The sequence below is a fragment of the Serinus canaria genome, chromosome 11 (genome assembly GCF_022539315.1).
Source record: "Serinus canaria isolate serCan28SL12 chromosome 11, serCan2020, whole genome shotgun sequence".
In the NCBI taxonomy this organism is placed as follows: Eukaryota; Metazoa; Chordata; class Aves; order Passeriformes; family Fringillidae; genus Serinus; species Serinus canaria.
This window is the reverse complement of record NC_066325.1, coordinates 17163882-17178759: the sequence shown is the minus strand read 5'-3', so window position 1 is coordinate 17178759 and position 14878 is coordinate 17163882. Positions and strand designations below refer to the sequence as shown.

At 45.6% G+C, this 14878-nt stretch overlaps 2 protein-coding genes across 2 annotated transcripts in view; one reads left to right on the top strand and one right to left on the bottom strand.

Annotated features, from left to right (window-relative positions):
* SDR42E1 (short chain dehydrogenase/reductase family 42E, member 1) overlaps positions 1 to 14878 on the top strand; it is a 1031186-nt gene that overhangs the window by 330413 nt on the left and 685895 nt on the right. The gene's annotated exons all lie outside the window — the stretch shown is intronic.
* Positions 7987 to 14878, bottom strand: part of CDH13 (cadherin 13) — a 438545-nt gene continuing 431653 nt past the window's right edge. The window contains exon 14 of the mRNA XM_009090753.4: positions 7987 to 13296. Within this exon, the coding sequence (XP_009089001.1) occupies positions 13289 to 13296 (8 nt within the window). The 3' untranslated portion in view covers positions 7987 to 13288. The remainder of the gene's footprint in view (positions 13297 to 14878) is intronic.

Sequence of the window (14878 nt, the reverse complement as noted above, 5' to 3'; positions counted from 1 at the left end):
GACAGATGAAGGCGTTGGAAGTGAAGGGAAACGTGAGTCGTTTGGGGGACACTTTATTTTATGTGTAAATTGGATCGTTGGCTGAAAAATAATCACTTGGTCCATCAAAGACATAACCCAGAAATGAGGTGGAGAGAGAAGTGAACAAAGGATGAGGGATAGAGGTGGGAGAGCAAGGCAGGGAGGATAATACAAGTTATTTAACATGGCCAACAATGGCAGCTAATGGTAATTAACACTTAAGTGAACACATTTTTCCCTTAAAAATCTGGTGTTGGTGTCAGAGGGACTTGCCTGACTGCAGATGTCAAGGGGGAATGTGGATCTGAAGTGTTAACAAGAAAGCAGGGAAGGATTATTAGAGTTAAATTATTATTTATAATATTTGATTATTATTAAATTTAAAATAATTAAAAATATAATATTCAAAAAAGTTATCTTTTAGGGGAAAAGGGGAAGCCCAAGAAGAGGAATAAAAACTAAAAAGAAGGATCTCAGGAGAAATGTGCAGCCTCCTGGTTTGTGTTTCTAGATCTTTCCTCTGCCTATCAGAATAAAACTCCTTTATGAATGTCACTACAGGTCTGTTTAGCCTGGAGGTTCCAAGTGACACGCTGCTGTCAGCCTGACTGCCCTCCTGAACAGCCCCTCCCAGCTCTTCCAAGGTGGAATTGTGTCCTTAAACCATTGCTGGCTGTCTGCTCACAGCCAAGGCCAGGGCAGCACAGGACTCTTCCAGGCTCTCCTGATGTTTGGTACCCAGAGCTGTTCCCTGACAAAATCTGCTCCCAGCCTTGATGGCCCAAAATCTTATTTAGTGCAGTTCCAGCATTTTTTGTGTTGTTAACACAAAGATATATTTTCCTGCTGGAACAGGAGAAAACATTCTGAGCAATGGCTCAGGTATTACTTTCAATAATATTTTGGGACATGATGCAGAGTAATATTTACGTGTGGTTTAACCTGCCTGCTGGAGGCAAATGTCCTGGCTCCACTGCCTGACTTTCCTGCTTGTTTCTTCCCTGGAAACAAGGCAGCCCCAGATGGAGAACATCCATTTATCCAACATCCATTCACACAGGGGTGTGGGTGCTCAGCTCTGCAGCCCCTGCCAGGGGAAGGACTTTCAGACACAGATTTCCCTCTGGAGCGTGCAGCAGGCAATAATTCAGCTCTCAAGGATGGCTGAACATAAAATAAAATAAAATAAAATAAAATAAAATAAAATAAAATAAAATAAAATAAAATAAAATAAAATAAAATAAAATAAAATAAAATAAAATAAAATAAAATAAAATAAAATAAAATAAAATAAAATAGTTCTTCTATCAAAGATGGAGTATTTCTCCCTCAGCCGTGCTGAATGTCCTCTGTGCCCTCCCCACCCTCAGGAGTGCTCATTCCTTGGATCAATCCTTTGTCCCATCACGAAGGAGGTGAAGAACAGGATTTGAGGTCAAGCACAAAAGTGTGACCAGAAAGAGTCACTCTGGGGCTTCTGGGAGCTTCTGGCATGAACACAAAATCCAAACGCCCCAACCTGTGTGGAGTTCAACTTTCAGGGAGAAGACCATGGACATTAAACATGATTCAGGGACAGTTTGCATCAGCTGCAGTAATTATAAAAACTCTAAATTAACGCTGGAAAAATCAGCTGAGTTTGAAATCACCTCCCTTCATGTGGTCTCTATGATTATGAGTTGGGTTATTTTGCTTTTTAAGGCTGCACACATTCCTGGGCTGCTGGATGAATAGAGATGTCTTTTATTTTTATAGCAGGCTGCTGAAAAAACAAATTTATTTACAATGTAAGTAATGGTTGAAAGCATGTAATACTTTGAAAATTATTTTAGACATTAAGTTTTAGCTCCCCAGTCTAAAAAATGTTGACTATAATTTTTAAATGTTTAAGGTATCCCGTGGTTAGAAGGAATGTTCCTGGAGCACTATTTTCTTTTTACAACTTAATTTCTTTGTTTTGGGAGGTTGGGAGTCTTGGTTCATATTTTGTTGTTGTTGTTTTGGTTTGGGTTGGGTTTTTGGTTTTGTTTGTTTGTTTTGTTGTCGTTTTTTGGGGTTGTTTTTGTTTTTTAAGGAAATCTTTCTCAGACGTTTATGGTACCTTAGAGGTAATTGTTAAGTTTAAGCAGCTGTCTTCTACAAATTGTTATCTCAACACAGAGGAGAAATCTTTCTGGAATTCTCTTAAAATGCCAGGATTTCTGTGTACTCCCATCCTTCAAATCCTCATTTTTGTCTTGCTTCCTGTGGACTGTTTTTAAATTAATGAACAGGCTTTCAAGGCTCATGGTAGGTCCTAGATAAGCGCAAAAATGATGCTAAAATATGCGGCGATAATTGGGTGTCAATTCCGGAGCAGTTTGGCTGGAGCAGGTGCTGCTGTTTGCTGTGAACCCGGGGTTATTGGGAACTCGCTGCTAACAGCATCCCGGGGGGCTCCTGCCGCTCATTTCACACTTGGACCTTGCAGCATCTGCAACAATTCTCAGAGTCCGGGGACATCCAGGGGACTTGGGCAGGGACAGCCAAGCAAAATGTTAATAAGGAAAACAGAGCAGGAGCCCGAGCCAGGGCTGAGCTGCTGCCAGGCTCCGTCAGCACTGCACGGTGAGGACATGGGAAAAAAAATGAGTTATTTCATCTCTCACAGCCCTGCACCAAAGGGGAATTTATTTATTTATTTATTTATTTATTTATTTATTTATTTATTTATTAACAGAATGAAATACAAGGGAGGGTGTTGCATTGTTCACAGGGGTCTTAGGATGGGAGAAGAGATGAGAATCTTGACTCCATGGTTCAGAAGGCTGATTTATTATTTTATGATATATATTATGTTAAAACTCTACTAAAAGAACAGAAGAAAGGATTTCATCAGAAGGCTGGCTAAGAATAGAAAAGGAATGAATAACAAAGGTTTGTCTGTGACCAGACAGTCTGGACAGCTGGGCTGGGATTGGCCATGAATGAGAAACAACCACAGAGACCAATCCCAGACCCACCTGGTGCATCCCACAGCAGCAGAGAATCATTGTTTGCAGTTTGTTCTTGAGGCCTCTCAGCTACTCAGGAGGGAAAAATCCCAAGGACAGGAATTTTCCTAGAAGATGTGGGTGACAGGAGGGGTTGGAGGAAGGCACTGTGTTCAGCCAGTGCCACCCCTCTTGAATGGGTGGCACCTCTGTGAATGGGTTTTGCTCCTCAGCACAGCTCAAAATCTCAGTGTTCCCATCAGAGCAGAGTGTGCCATCCTGCAGACCCACTTCCAGCTCTGCAAACTGGCAGGAACATTCCAGCACCAAAGCTCAGCTGATTTCCCACTCTCCTGCTCCAGCTGTGCAAATGTGCTCAGGTGTAAAAAGGCTCAGAGGGGCTCCCAAAAGCACAAACCAGGCGAGCTGCAGGTGCTGAGAGCACCTTTGGTTCTGCTGGGAGCAGCAGAGGTGAAGTTGTGTTCTGCAATGAAAGGCTGACCTCCACAGGGCAGAAATCAGAGCTGGCTGCTTGCTGGAGCTCCCACCCTACTGCACAAGGACAGTCAGGCTCCCAGGGGGGAGCACCAGCAGCAAACTTTGGCTTTGAGTCTGAAACCCATCCTGGGTTTGGGTGTGGGCAGCTGTTCTCAGGAAATCTCTGCTCTTCACCTCTCTGGGTGATGCTTGTGCTACCAAAAATGAGGGGCAAATCTTCACTGTCTGGTCTCCTGTGACATCCTGCTTTTAAACAGGGAAACTGCTGGATTGAGGACTTAAAAATAAATTAAAAAGGTTACCAGGCTCCCTCGGTGGTATTTGCTGAGAAATCTAGCATTCTTCTGTCATTTCATGAGAAATGCAGCAAAGTCCTTCCCCTGAAGGTCCTGGTCACACCTGGTAGAGGTCTTCTGACCCCAGCAGCTTTCAGCAGTGGCTGATGGCTCAGCAGCCTGGGGAAGAGCAAACCCACAGGGATCCCCTCAAGGGAAACTGTTCCATGGCTGAGGAGCTGAGCAGGCTGAGAATTCTGTCTGGGTCATTTCAAAAGTATTTGTTGAAAGGAAAGATGCAGAATGCCAAGAGAGAAACAAAAGGAGAAGTGTTTTATGGGGTAAGTACTTGAATATTTTATCTTTTATCTTTTGTCCAGACTGTGTGAAAACCCACAGAAAAAAAATCCCATTTCAGTCCCCTCTATTTCCTCTGGAACTGAAACCAAAAAATAAAACCAAAAACCTTCTGAAAGCCCTGAAGTAGAAGGAAATGCATCTGCCAGGCCAATCAAGATGAGTGGTACAAGCCCCTGCTGCCAACTGTCCCCTCTTCCACCTCTTTAAAGGTATCAGAATTGCCCCAATTCCCATATTAATTAGTCTGCACTATAGTTTAATTGCATGTTATTTTTTTTTTTCCTAATGAACCAAGGTTTTAATGAGCATTCACTGTTTAATAAGCAATTAAAAATAGCCTATTATTTTTATGTGTGTGTAATAATGAAGCTCATCACCTGAACAGCTTATATTTATATGTATACATATTTTATTACTTTGATTTGAACAATAAATCTAGTGCACCTAATTATTTAGCTGTGTTTGGGATGAGCTATACCTTCACTAATGGAGCTGAACTGCTCATAATGCCTCCCTCCCTTACTTGGGAAGAGCTGCAGGAGGACTTGGCCTGAAATTGAAGAAAGGGCTGAAGAAAAGCAGCCTTGGGTTGCCCCACTCCAGCCCAGAGGGGATGTGAGTACAGCACTCACTCACTTTGGCTTCAGGAGCTCGTTTGGTGAAGCCCAAAAAGCCCAGAACAAGGGAATGAGGGGTGTGAGGGAGGGCTGAGCTCCCCAGGTGTGAGGGAAGAGAGACTACTGCAATTAAAAGTAGATTTATTTCAGAAGGGAGGAAAGAGAGAGCCCTGATGGGGCTTGCACAGGGTGCCAGGGCAGAGCAGCAGAGCAGGGGTGATGGCAGGAGAGCAGGGCACTGAACCAGGGCAGGGTGATGGCAGGAGAGCAGGGCACTGAACCAGGGCAGGGGTGATGGCAGGAGAGCAGGGCACTGAACCAGGGCAGGGTGATGGCAGGAGAGCAGGGCACAGAACCAGGGCAGGGTGATGGCAGGAGAGCAGGGCACTGAACCAGGGCAGGGTGATGGCAGGAGCAGCTGGGCACAGAACCCTGAGGTGGGACAGAGGGGGAAAACCCAGCCAAAGGGAAAAACTCTGGAAGGTTTTTCCCTTTCCAGCCAAAGGGAAAAACCTTCCAGAGGCAGCTGTGGTTTCATTTCCTGGGTGTCTGTCACCCTGTGCCAATGCTGAGTGGCAGCCCAGCCCATTGTGGGGCTCTGGAAGGTTCTGGTTCTGCCCAGGGCCTGGCAGGGGTTCTGGGGTCAGGTGTCCCTGCCCTGTGGCCCTGTGGCTGTCACACCTCTGTGGCTGCCCTTGCAGGAGGGTGAATCCCCACCAGGCTCCACTGCCAGGCTGGTTTGGGCAGGGCTGAGGGCACAGAGGGTCTTTGTACCCTCTCAGCACAAAGGATTCCTCTCTAGAGCCATGGTCAGGTGGGTTAATGCAGTTTCTGGCCTTGGTAAGGAGGGCAGAAGTTCCCAGGCACTGTGGCTGGGCTCTCCAGCCCTGGGGTGGCTCTAACTCGGTGCAGTGAGTGCTCCCAGCTTGGACACGTGAGTTTAATGGCACAGAAAGTCTGAATCTTTCCTTTGGATGTTGTCTTGTGACAACAGTTCTTCTAATCTCTGCCATGGGTGGCTTCTGCTGTGCTTTATCTGGGGACTCTGTCACATTCTCTGTGATCCCCACGTGAGTTACACATCCCCCACGTTCTCTCTCTTTTCAGAAATCAGGGATATGAAAGGCTGGGAATCTGTTAATTGGGGCCCTGTTCTCTGGAGGTTTTGCTGGTTTTGCTCAGTATGAAACATGATGCCAATTAGGTTACCTTGGAGATGTAGGAAAAAAAAAAATGTAGTGCCTGTATTAGCTCATGATGACTTCAAACCAAAGGAAACACTTTAGAGTTATAAAATTATTTTATCAGCTTGGGGAGGGGTCATTCAGCTCCTGGGCTTTTAGGGTTTTAATGGTTCCAGTGGGAGCCAGGTGCATAAATCCCACCAAAGGCTATTTGCCATGGTGCCAGCTGAGCCAACACTGCACACTGCACCCCCAAGGCAGGTTATAATCACTGCTTCTAATTATGTGGCACTCTTAATTACAACTGTCCAGCTAGGCTTTGCTTTCTGAGTGTTCAGCATACCTGGCAGTGATCAAGGAGCCAAAATGCTTTTTTTCTTGCTTTTTTTTTTTTTTTGGAAAGTGCATCCAGCCACAGAGCTGGTGGTGATGTCCCACAGCTGGATGTGGAGCAGAGGGTTGGGATAGGAGAGGAGTGGGCTGTGCCCCACTCACAGCTGGATGTGGAGCAGAGGGTTGGGATAGGAGAGGAGTGGGCTGTGCCCCACACACAGCTGGATGTGGAGCAGAGGGTTGGGATAGGAGAGGATGGGCTGTGCCCCACAGAGCTGGGCAGTGCTGGACTGGAGTCACTCCATGCAGGGACCACAGGAGCAGCCAAAGGTCAGCAGGAGGATGAGTAGAGTCCGGCCAGAGGGGAGGAGGTTGAGCCTCCCCAAAGCTTTGCAGCAGGAGCAGTGACCCTTGCTTTGTTTCTGCAGGTGACAAGGCTGTCCTGAAGGCAGGGGGACTGTTCTGATTTTCTGCTGCTGGAGGAAAGCCCTGGCTGGGCTGAGCTGTGCAAAGTTCCCAGCTAACAGCAGCGTGCAGGGCAGAGCAGGAGCTGTGAGATGAGACACAGGAGGGTTCAAAGGGCAGCACAAACTTCTCCCAGCTGAAAACCATCCAGCATTTTCTCTCTCTGTTAACACTCCATTATTTATGCTTTAGCTTTGTGCTGTTTCCAACCTTCTCTCGAGGCACAGCGTTGGTTCAGGACAACGACCTCAGCTGAGGCCAAAGGAGCTGACCCAGGTTTGCTGTGGCTTTCAGGTAATGGATGACCTTTTGCTCAATTACACCACAAGCTTCTTGTAGGCTCTTTCATCCTCTACTTATTATGGACCACATGAAAAAACCCCTTTAGGTTCAAAGCCTGCAAAAGCCTCAGCAATGGGCAGGAGCTGGACCTGGGGCTCGGTGACAGAAAGCTGCTGGGGCTTGTACTCCAATGTTTGCTTCAACTGCTGCCCTCCCTGCCCAGCTCCCTCTACTCTCACAGGTATTAAAAGGCTATTTGCAGAGATATTCCACCTTTGTGTGGCTCTCTCACTTTAGATGACTTCCTAGAAGATCTGAAACACGACCTGCAGGAGTTTCAGCGAGGCAGCAGGTTTAGCTTTACACTGGAACAGGAATTCCCTGGTAAGGAGGCATTTGTTCAGTTTTCTGGGTTATTTGTGCAGTTCTTGTGCCTGGCTGCTCCCTCTAAGCTGAACTGGTGGTGGTGGGTGACCAGGTGAGGCAGGAAGGAAATGCACAAAACCCCCTGAGAGCTCCTGGCTGCAGTCCAGCCTGGGGACATCTGGTTTGGGTTTGGCTCAAGGCCACCTCTTTAATGGAAATGGGGCTTTAGACAGCAAATTATTGTTGTTACCTCAATATTCACTTCTGCTTTTTGTGTGAGCAAACCTTTTTCTGGTGTGGTCAGACCATCCCTGGAGTGTCCAAGGCCACCCTGCTCTGGTGGAGGGTGTCCCTGATCTTTAGATCATTCAAAGGTGATTTTTTAGGGTCCCTCCCAACCCAAACCATTCTCTGTGATTCTGTTTGCCTCTCTGAGCTCCCAGTTCTCATTCCAAACCACTTCATGGTGAGCTGAAGGCTGCAATTTTCCCCCTTCCCTAAGAACATCCCGGGGTCTCTGGTGTTTAGCACAGGCTGTTCCATTCCTTTGCCAGTCTGGAGGTCATTTTGTGGCCCTCCATTCCTGAGGCAAGGTCTAGGTCCAGACAGAAGGTAAAAGCCCATACATCTTTTATTTGAGCATTTCACAAATAAATTACAAGTTTCTTTGCAACCACATCATAAATCAAAATGTTTATTTACACCTCAGAAACAGCAAGCGATTCAGCAACTAGGGCCCAAAGGAATGATTAACTGGAAAAGCAGCTGAATTAAGCATCTTGAAAATCAAGCAAAATGTTTTCCTCCTTGCTTGGGCTATTAAAAACGAAAAAAAAAATTAAAAAAAATAATCTTGATGGTAACTTCAGGGGGCAGAGGTTGTTTGGGGTAGGTGTGGTTTCACAGGAGGGTTCTGGCTGAAATTGCAGCAACACCACAACTCCTGTGTGCTGAGTTCCCCATCACAGTCCCCAGACACAGATTGATTCCTCAGGCACAGCCAAACCCCCAGCCTGGCTCTCCTCTCCATTCCTCTCACCCAAATCTCAGCGTGCAGTCACCTGCTGATGCAGGGAGGAGTGCAGTGCTCAAGGCTGGCTGAGACTTCCCCAAACAGCTGGCCCACTGAAAGCTCAGGAATGAGGAATTCTGGCTCTACACCCTTCCCTTTCCACTCCTGGTGACCTGCTGATCCACAGACCACTGGAAATGAGTCAGAAAGCAATGGTGCAATAGAGTTGTGGTACCAGGGGACAGCTCGGGGTGGCAGAAACACAACAGGAGAGTTGAGATCAGCCTGGGGGTTGGGATTTGGGCTTTTTGCCCTTTTTGTTTGCTTTAAATCAGACTGGTTCAGTACATGCAGCCCATGCTGTCCCTGATCCCATGAATTCATCCCTAACTGAGGGAATTAAACTGCTCATTCCAAGCCCCCCGTGTTGTCTCAATCTCCTCCCACCTGCATATATTTAATATATATATTTATATGTGTATATCTCTATATATCTACATATATACACACATAGCAGTTGTGCAGCTAGAAACCTTCCTCTGGGAGTGGGGCAGAGCATCCATCCCCTGGGACCCAGCCAAAGCAGCCCAGGTGTGCTGGGGTGAGGCAGGGCAGGGCAGCCAGTGCCTGGAGTGCTTGGTGCAGCAAAGGCTCAGCTCTGCCTGCTCTGAAGAGAATGGCTGGGATGAGAATTACTGATGTGCACTGCCTGTGACTGCTAATTACAGAGCACAGAGGTAACTGAAAGGAAGTCATTGATATTGTTATTTTTCTTTGTGTTAGCATGGGGCTGGATCTCTCAGACAGCAGAGTTTCTAGAGGTGCAGAAAAGGCAAGGCAGGAGCAGAGCTTGGCTTTAGACTTGGTGGTCTCAAGCCAATGTGACTTATTAATATAACTAATTTTTAAAAGAAAATTTAACAAGACATTTTTAAACCTATCCCAAAAGGAACTTAGCCTTTAGACCGAGTGGTGTGAAGTTATTTGTGTGCAGAATTCTGCTCCAAGTGGATTAGTAACATTTGAGAAGAAAATTGGAGCTTTCTCAGTGTTTCAGACAAGAGGCCTTTGCAAAGGAAAGACAAAAGTTGTCAATGTAGTAGATGTCTTTTTGGAGTGATAAGGCATTTGAGATAGGGCCCTACAAACTGCTTCCAAGTCCATAATTCAATAAATGAGGTTTGTATTATAGTAATCCAAAAAATGACTATGCAAGAGAACAGAACAAATTGTTTGGCCCCATCCATTTCAAACCCAGGTGAAACCAAAATATTCTGGGAGCCTTGGAGACACCTCCAGGTGGTCAGTGAAGGGCACCTGTGGGTGGCTGGATGTGACAAACCCCAGGTTTCTGATCAGTGGAAGCCCTCAGCAGTCCTGTGACAAACACTGCAGCTTCACTGCTGGCAGCCAACAGCAAAAAGCAAGATGTGGGCAGGGAGAATTCCACCTCAGTGTGATGAACTGAGCACAGTTCTGGAGATGGGGCTGCTGTTTGGCTTCCAGCAGTGTAAATGTGATGAGAACAGGGCTCAGGGGCTGTGTTACCAGTGTTCCACCCTCTCCTCATTTTCCTCCACACCCAGCAGGAAATTCAGCTCTTTTCCCTTATTTTTACTCTTCATACCTGCAGCTACTGAGCAAAATGGACATTAACAAATGCACACAGGCAGAGTGGAAAAGCACAGGGAGCACAGAGCAGGGTTCAATTGGCAAGCACACCAAAACTGAGACCTCTCTCTTGCTAATGAACTCCTCTCACTGATTGTTACTCCCAATTTTTGTTTTGACAGCACAGAGCCTTTCCAAGGGAAATGACTTTAACCAATAAAAAGTAAGTTTGTGCATGTTACAAAATGATAATCAACAAGTTCACTGCCTTCCCAACTCTAGACAGCATTTATGGGCCTACAAACACAGACTGAAATAGCTGTTGGTGGGGCTAAAACAGCTGGGTAGGAATAAGGGGAATGTTACAAAAACAGCAAACTTGAATTAATGTTGAGTCAATTAATTGAGCTGAACTAATGTTAAACAGAACCAACTATTAGAAAATAATGCAACCAGTTTTGTAAATCTTCTGCTTGTTCATTATATTGTAGAAAAATGGATAAATCATTGTTTCTCCTTTGTTTCAGGAAATGGACACTGGATTTCTGAGCCAGAGGTGGCACCCTTTGTTCAGGTAGGAAAACTCAGATTCTGCTGTGGATCCACAGTCTGTGTTAAATGGGGAGGAACATGAACAGCTTCACCTCCTCCTGGCATGGCTGGGATGGGCTCCCTGGGGAGCCTGGGCCACTTGGGAAAGGCTGGGAGGCTTTCATGTGGGAGCAGAAATACAGGGAAAATGGGAATGGAGGCTTGGATGCAGCTGGGTCAGAGTTCAGCCGGGCTCTGACCTCTCTGCACGTCCCAATCCTGCAGTGGGTCCAGGAAGAAAGATCTTGAGTCTTCCCCTTGCTTGTGGAGCTCCAGGCAGAAGAGTTTTCTCTTTGTCCTTCATTTTGGCTGCCCTGGGGGTGACTCACCCAACGCTCTGTGAGCCTGGGTTTGAAGCAGGCAAGGGCAGAATTTTCTGGCATTGGACAGAAATGACACCAAAGTCAAGGGGTGTCTTTCCAGAGGTGGGTTTGGCTGGGTGGGGAGAGGAAAAAAGCAAGTAGAAAAGAGTATTTGTGGGGCAGGGTGATACAATCTCTTTTATTCAAGATAGAGGTTTTGTAGCTGAAAGCACAGGGTGCAGAATATCTTTGGGTGCATTCATTGAACATACACGTCGGAATTCCAGAGGTGCCATACAGTAGATAAATTGTTCCTTTTGGAAAATTTTGCTTGAAAATAATATCTATATATAATTTTTTTTTTTTTTAATAGAAAAGGTGTGATTGTTGATGGCAAAGCAGCAGCGAGGGAGAGAGGACCAGGAGTGTGCCCATGGCAGGGGCTGGGATCAGGCACTGCCCTGCTGGGATGCCTGAAGCTGCCAAAGCCACTCCTGGTGTCCTTGGCCAGCTCCCAGTGACCCTCAGGTGCCACTCTGGTGACACAGAGACTTCACTTGGTCAGGACTGCAGGAGCTGAGCTGGAAGAGAAAAACTGGTCTGAAGGCAGCTCATATCTTATCCAGAAATCTACAACAGTAGGAAAGCTCACGACACAAACTCATTTTTCCTCTGTCTGTTGTTATTACTCTTTTTGATTAAAAAAAAAAAAAAAGGAAGAAAGAAAAGAAAAAAAACTTGTTTCATATTTTGGTATAATACAGGAAGTTGGAGAAAAGCTATTGTACAGCAAATTTTAACCACCAACACACATTTAATATCTAGTGTAGCATTATGGGAAACTAAATGTATGTCTGGACTCATTTTCAATGCTTCCAAAAATCTTTACTATTGGAACATAGATGTGGTGTGGAAGGTGTGCTCATACTCTCACTGTGGTAGGGATGCCATGGAGTATGACCCATAATTACTGTAAAAATGCTAACTAAAGAGTGCAGCTGCAAAGTTCTATTGCATAAGGAAGCTTTCTTGTTTAAACTTTAAATAAGCAAGTTTATTAAAATATTCTAAGACACTTACCTTACCCTAGTTACTGGCAAGCTCTAATAAAAGCCACAGTCTGTCACTAGTATACTTTTTGTGTTAATTTTATAAAAATTTGGTGTGAGCTTTGATGGATCATTTACAGTTTATTAACAAGATGATCATCTTCATACAGTTAGAAGGAATTTTTTTTGTTGTTTGTTTTTTGACCTTACATGCTCACAGAATAAAAAAGGATCCATATTCATAGAGAACAAACACCCTTTTTTCCCCATGTCTGCAAACAGGTGTGGTAAGTTCACACACACAAAGAAATGCTCTTGTTACTCTTAACTGGAAGCTGTGTGTACGTGTGTATGTATGTATATATATATATCCAAAAGGATGGGTTTGTGTGGCTATCTATGGACAGGGCACCTGCGCTGCTGCTGGCCCAGAGGCTGAGGCAGGGATCAGTGCTCTGGCAAGCACTGAGCCTTGCTGCTGCACTCAGCTTCTCACCTGCAGAGCTGATAAAAACGCTTTGTCACCTGCCCCGGCCAACCCTTCAGCCCTTTGGCCCCTCGGATCAGGCTGAGCTGCTCCCACCTGGCTCCTCCTGCATCCTCAGCTCCCTCTGGGGCAGGGGGAGCAGCTCAGAGCAGGAACAAGCCCTGGGGACTTGCATTCCTTATTTTGCTGAACCTGAGGTAGGAGGAGGCAGAGCCCGGGTGGCCACGGGCTCTCTGCTGCTGGCCACGCTCTGGACAGCAAACACAGCAGGTTCAGCCGTGCTGGGACAGCTACAATTCATCTGTGGCTGTGTTGTTCTTCTGCTCCCTCCCTTCTCTCACCCTCCAGATGAACAATTTATAAAAGCTAAACCTGTGGTATAACTCTTCTCTCTATATAAATATATATATATACATACACTCATACATATACAAATACTAACCCACAGACAAAATATTTTCTGAACAGTTGAATAGCAACAAGTCAACAGATAGAAAAAAATGGAGTCAATCTGGTTTTGTGGTGTTTCTTTTTTTTTTTTTTTTTTTTTCTTTTTTTTTTTTTTTTCAGCTCCCCCCAAGGTGGGGTTTGGATGTCGTGGTCTTTTAACATTCAGAGTAAATTTTGAGTAAACCTTGTGTCCTGCAGGAGGAATCCAGGGCCAAAGGGCAGAGGGGAGGAGGCCGTCGAACACCAAGGTACAGTTGGACAGATTGAGTGAGATTGCAAACTAAACTGGAGCAACTGAGGCTGAGGAGTGAAGAACAGTCCTTGTAAACTGCAATCTTCAGAGCTGATGGGGTTTTTTTCCTTCTTCTCGTTGCCATGGCAACTCGGTAGGACAGCTTCAAATGGCAGAGCTCTTACAGACCTGAAGGAGGAGATGGGGGTGAGTATTGCCATGCAAATCACAGCATCTTTAGGGGTTTGGAATTTTTTCCCCCCCAGTTAAATTGCTGGTTGGGTGCCTGAACACTGCCAGTAGTTGAATATCAATTATCTGGGTCCAGGAACAATTAACTGTGAGTGCAGAAATGCCCAAAATGTCACCTGGGGCAGTCAGAGACCTTTGTGGTGCAAGTCTGGAAGATGTGGTGAGAGGATGAATCCTGAGCCAGGACCTGATTCCCCCCCTTGGGCACCTCCATCAGTTCCATTTGTGCCCAAGGAAATGCCAGCCCCTCCCTCCCTGCACACCTGACAAGCAAAGAGCAAACAAACAAAATATTCTTTTGAAAAATAGCACTCGAATAGAGCCCTTTGGTTTGGGAATATACCAGGGAATAAAAGGCCTGGTGTATCATATGCATGTTGCTACAGAAATGGAAGAGTTCTTTGTGGGGTTTCTATAAAATAAAGTGAATGTGGCACTTGAATTCTGTTTCAGATGGACACCCTGATAATATCAAGGCAGTAAAGAAATTCAGAAAGGAGGGCTCAGGAGCAAATCTAACACCAGCTGTAGGTCACACTCAGCCTTTAAACCAAGGGAAAGACACATCAAAACTCAGTCAGCAAATGTTTGTCTAAGATTTATTGTGTCTGTACACTTAAAAGATTGTAATATTGATGGTTTTGTCACCACCACAGAAATGGAATGGTCAATGTTAGATGCTGGTTTGTGCCCTTTAAAAATTTTTAATGATCTGTTCGCCTTTTAGGGCAAATCAAATTTAATTTAATTATTGATAAGGCTGTTTTGTTTTATCTGTTTCTAGTTATCCTTTGGACTGATGTCAGTATTGAATTCTGCAGCAATGCAGGCACCTGGATGCCAACAGCTGCCTGGCCCCTTCCCTGCAGTGCCTCACTTCTGGAAAACAAAGGTAAATAAAGCAAATTAAATGTGAGAAATCCATGGAGGTGCTGATGGATGGGGCTCACTGAAGTGAGAAGTTGAACTGAGATTTCCAAATAGGACAAAATCTGGAATTGCTTGGCACGTGGATTTTTTTTAGCCTGCTGCTGTAAGAAAAGGTCTGGCCACAAACTCAGGATCCAGAGCCACATACAGGAGATTTATGGTCATGACTGCCAAAGTCTGGATATATTTGGATTAGGGATGCCAGCTAGAACTAAATTCTCATAAACAACCTGATCTCCTGGGTGGTGAAAAGAAAGAATTTGAGACTGATCTCACAGACAGCCTGAAAAAATAGCATTTCCAGACCCCAATGAAGCTTGGTGTCATTAAAGGGCATTTGTTTAATCCTGGCTCAAAGGAGCTGACACTGCTCTGGGATTGATGAGGCTGCTCTGAATCCTTGGGAGATCCTTGGGGGTCTTCCTGCCCAGGACAGGCCCTTGGGCATGATGAATGAGCAGCAGCTGTGGTGCTGAGTTCCTGTGCAATGCACAGGCTGAGACGTCACCAGAGGGATCTGCCTGCACAAAATTTATAAATTCCTCCCAACTGGAGCAGGCACTGAGCTGCTTCACCAGCAGCCTGTGAA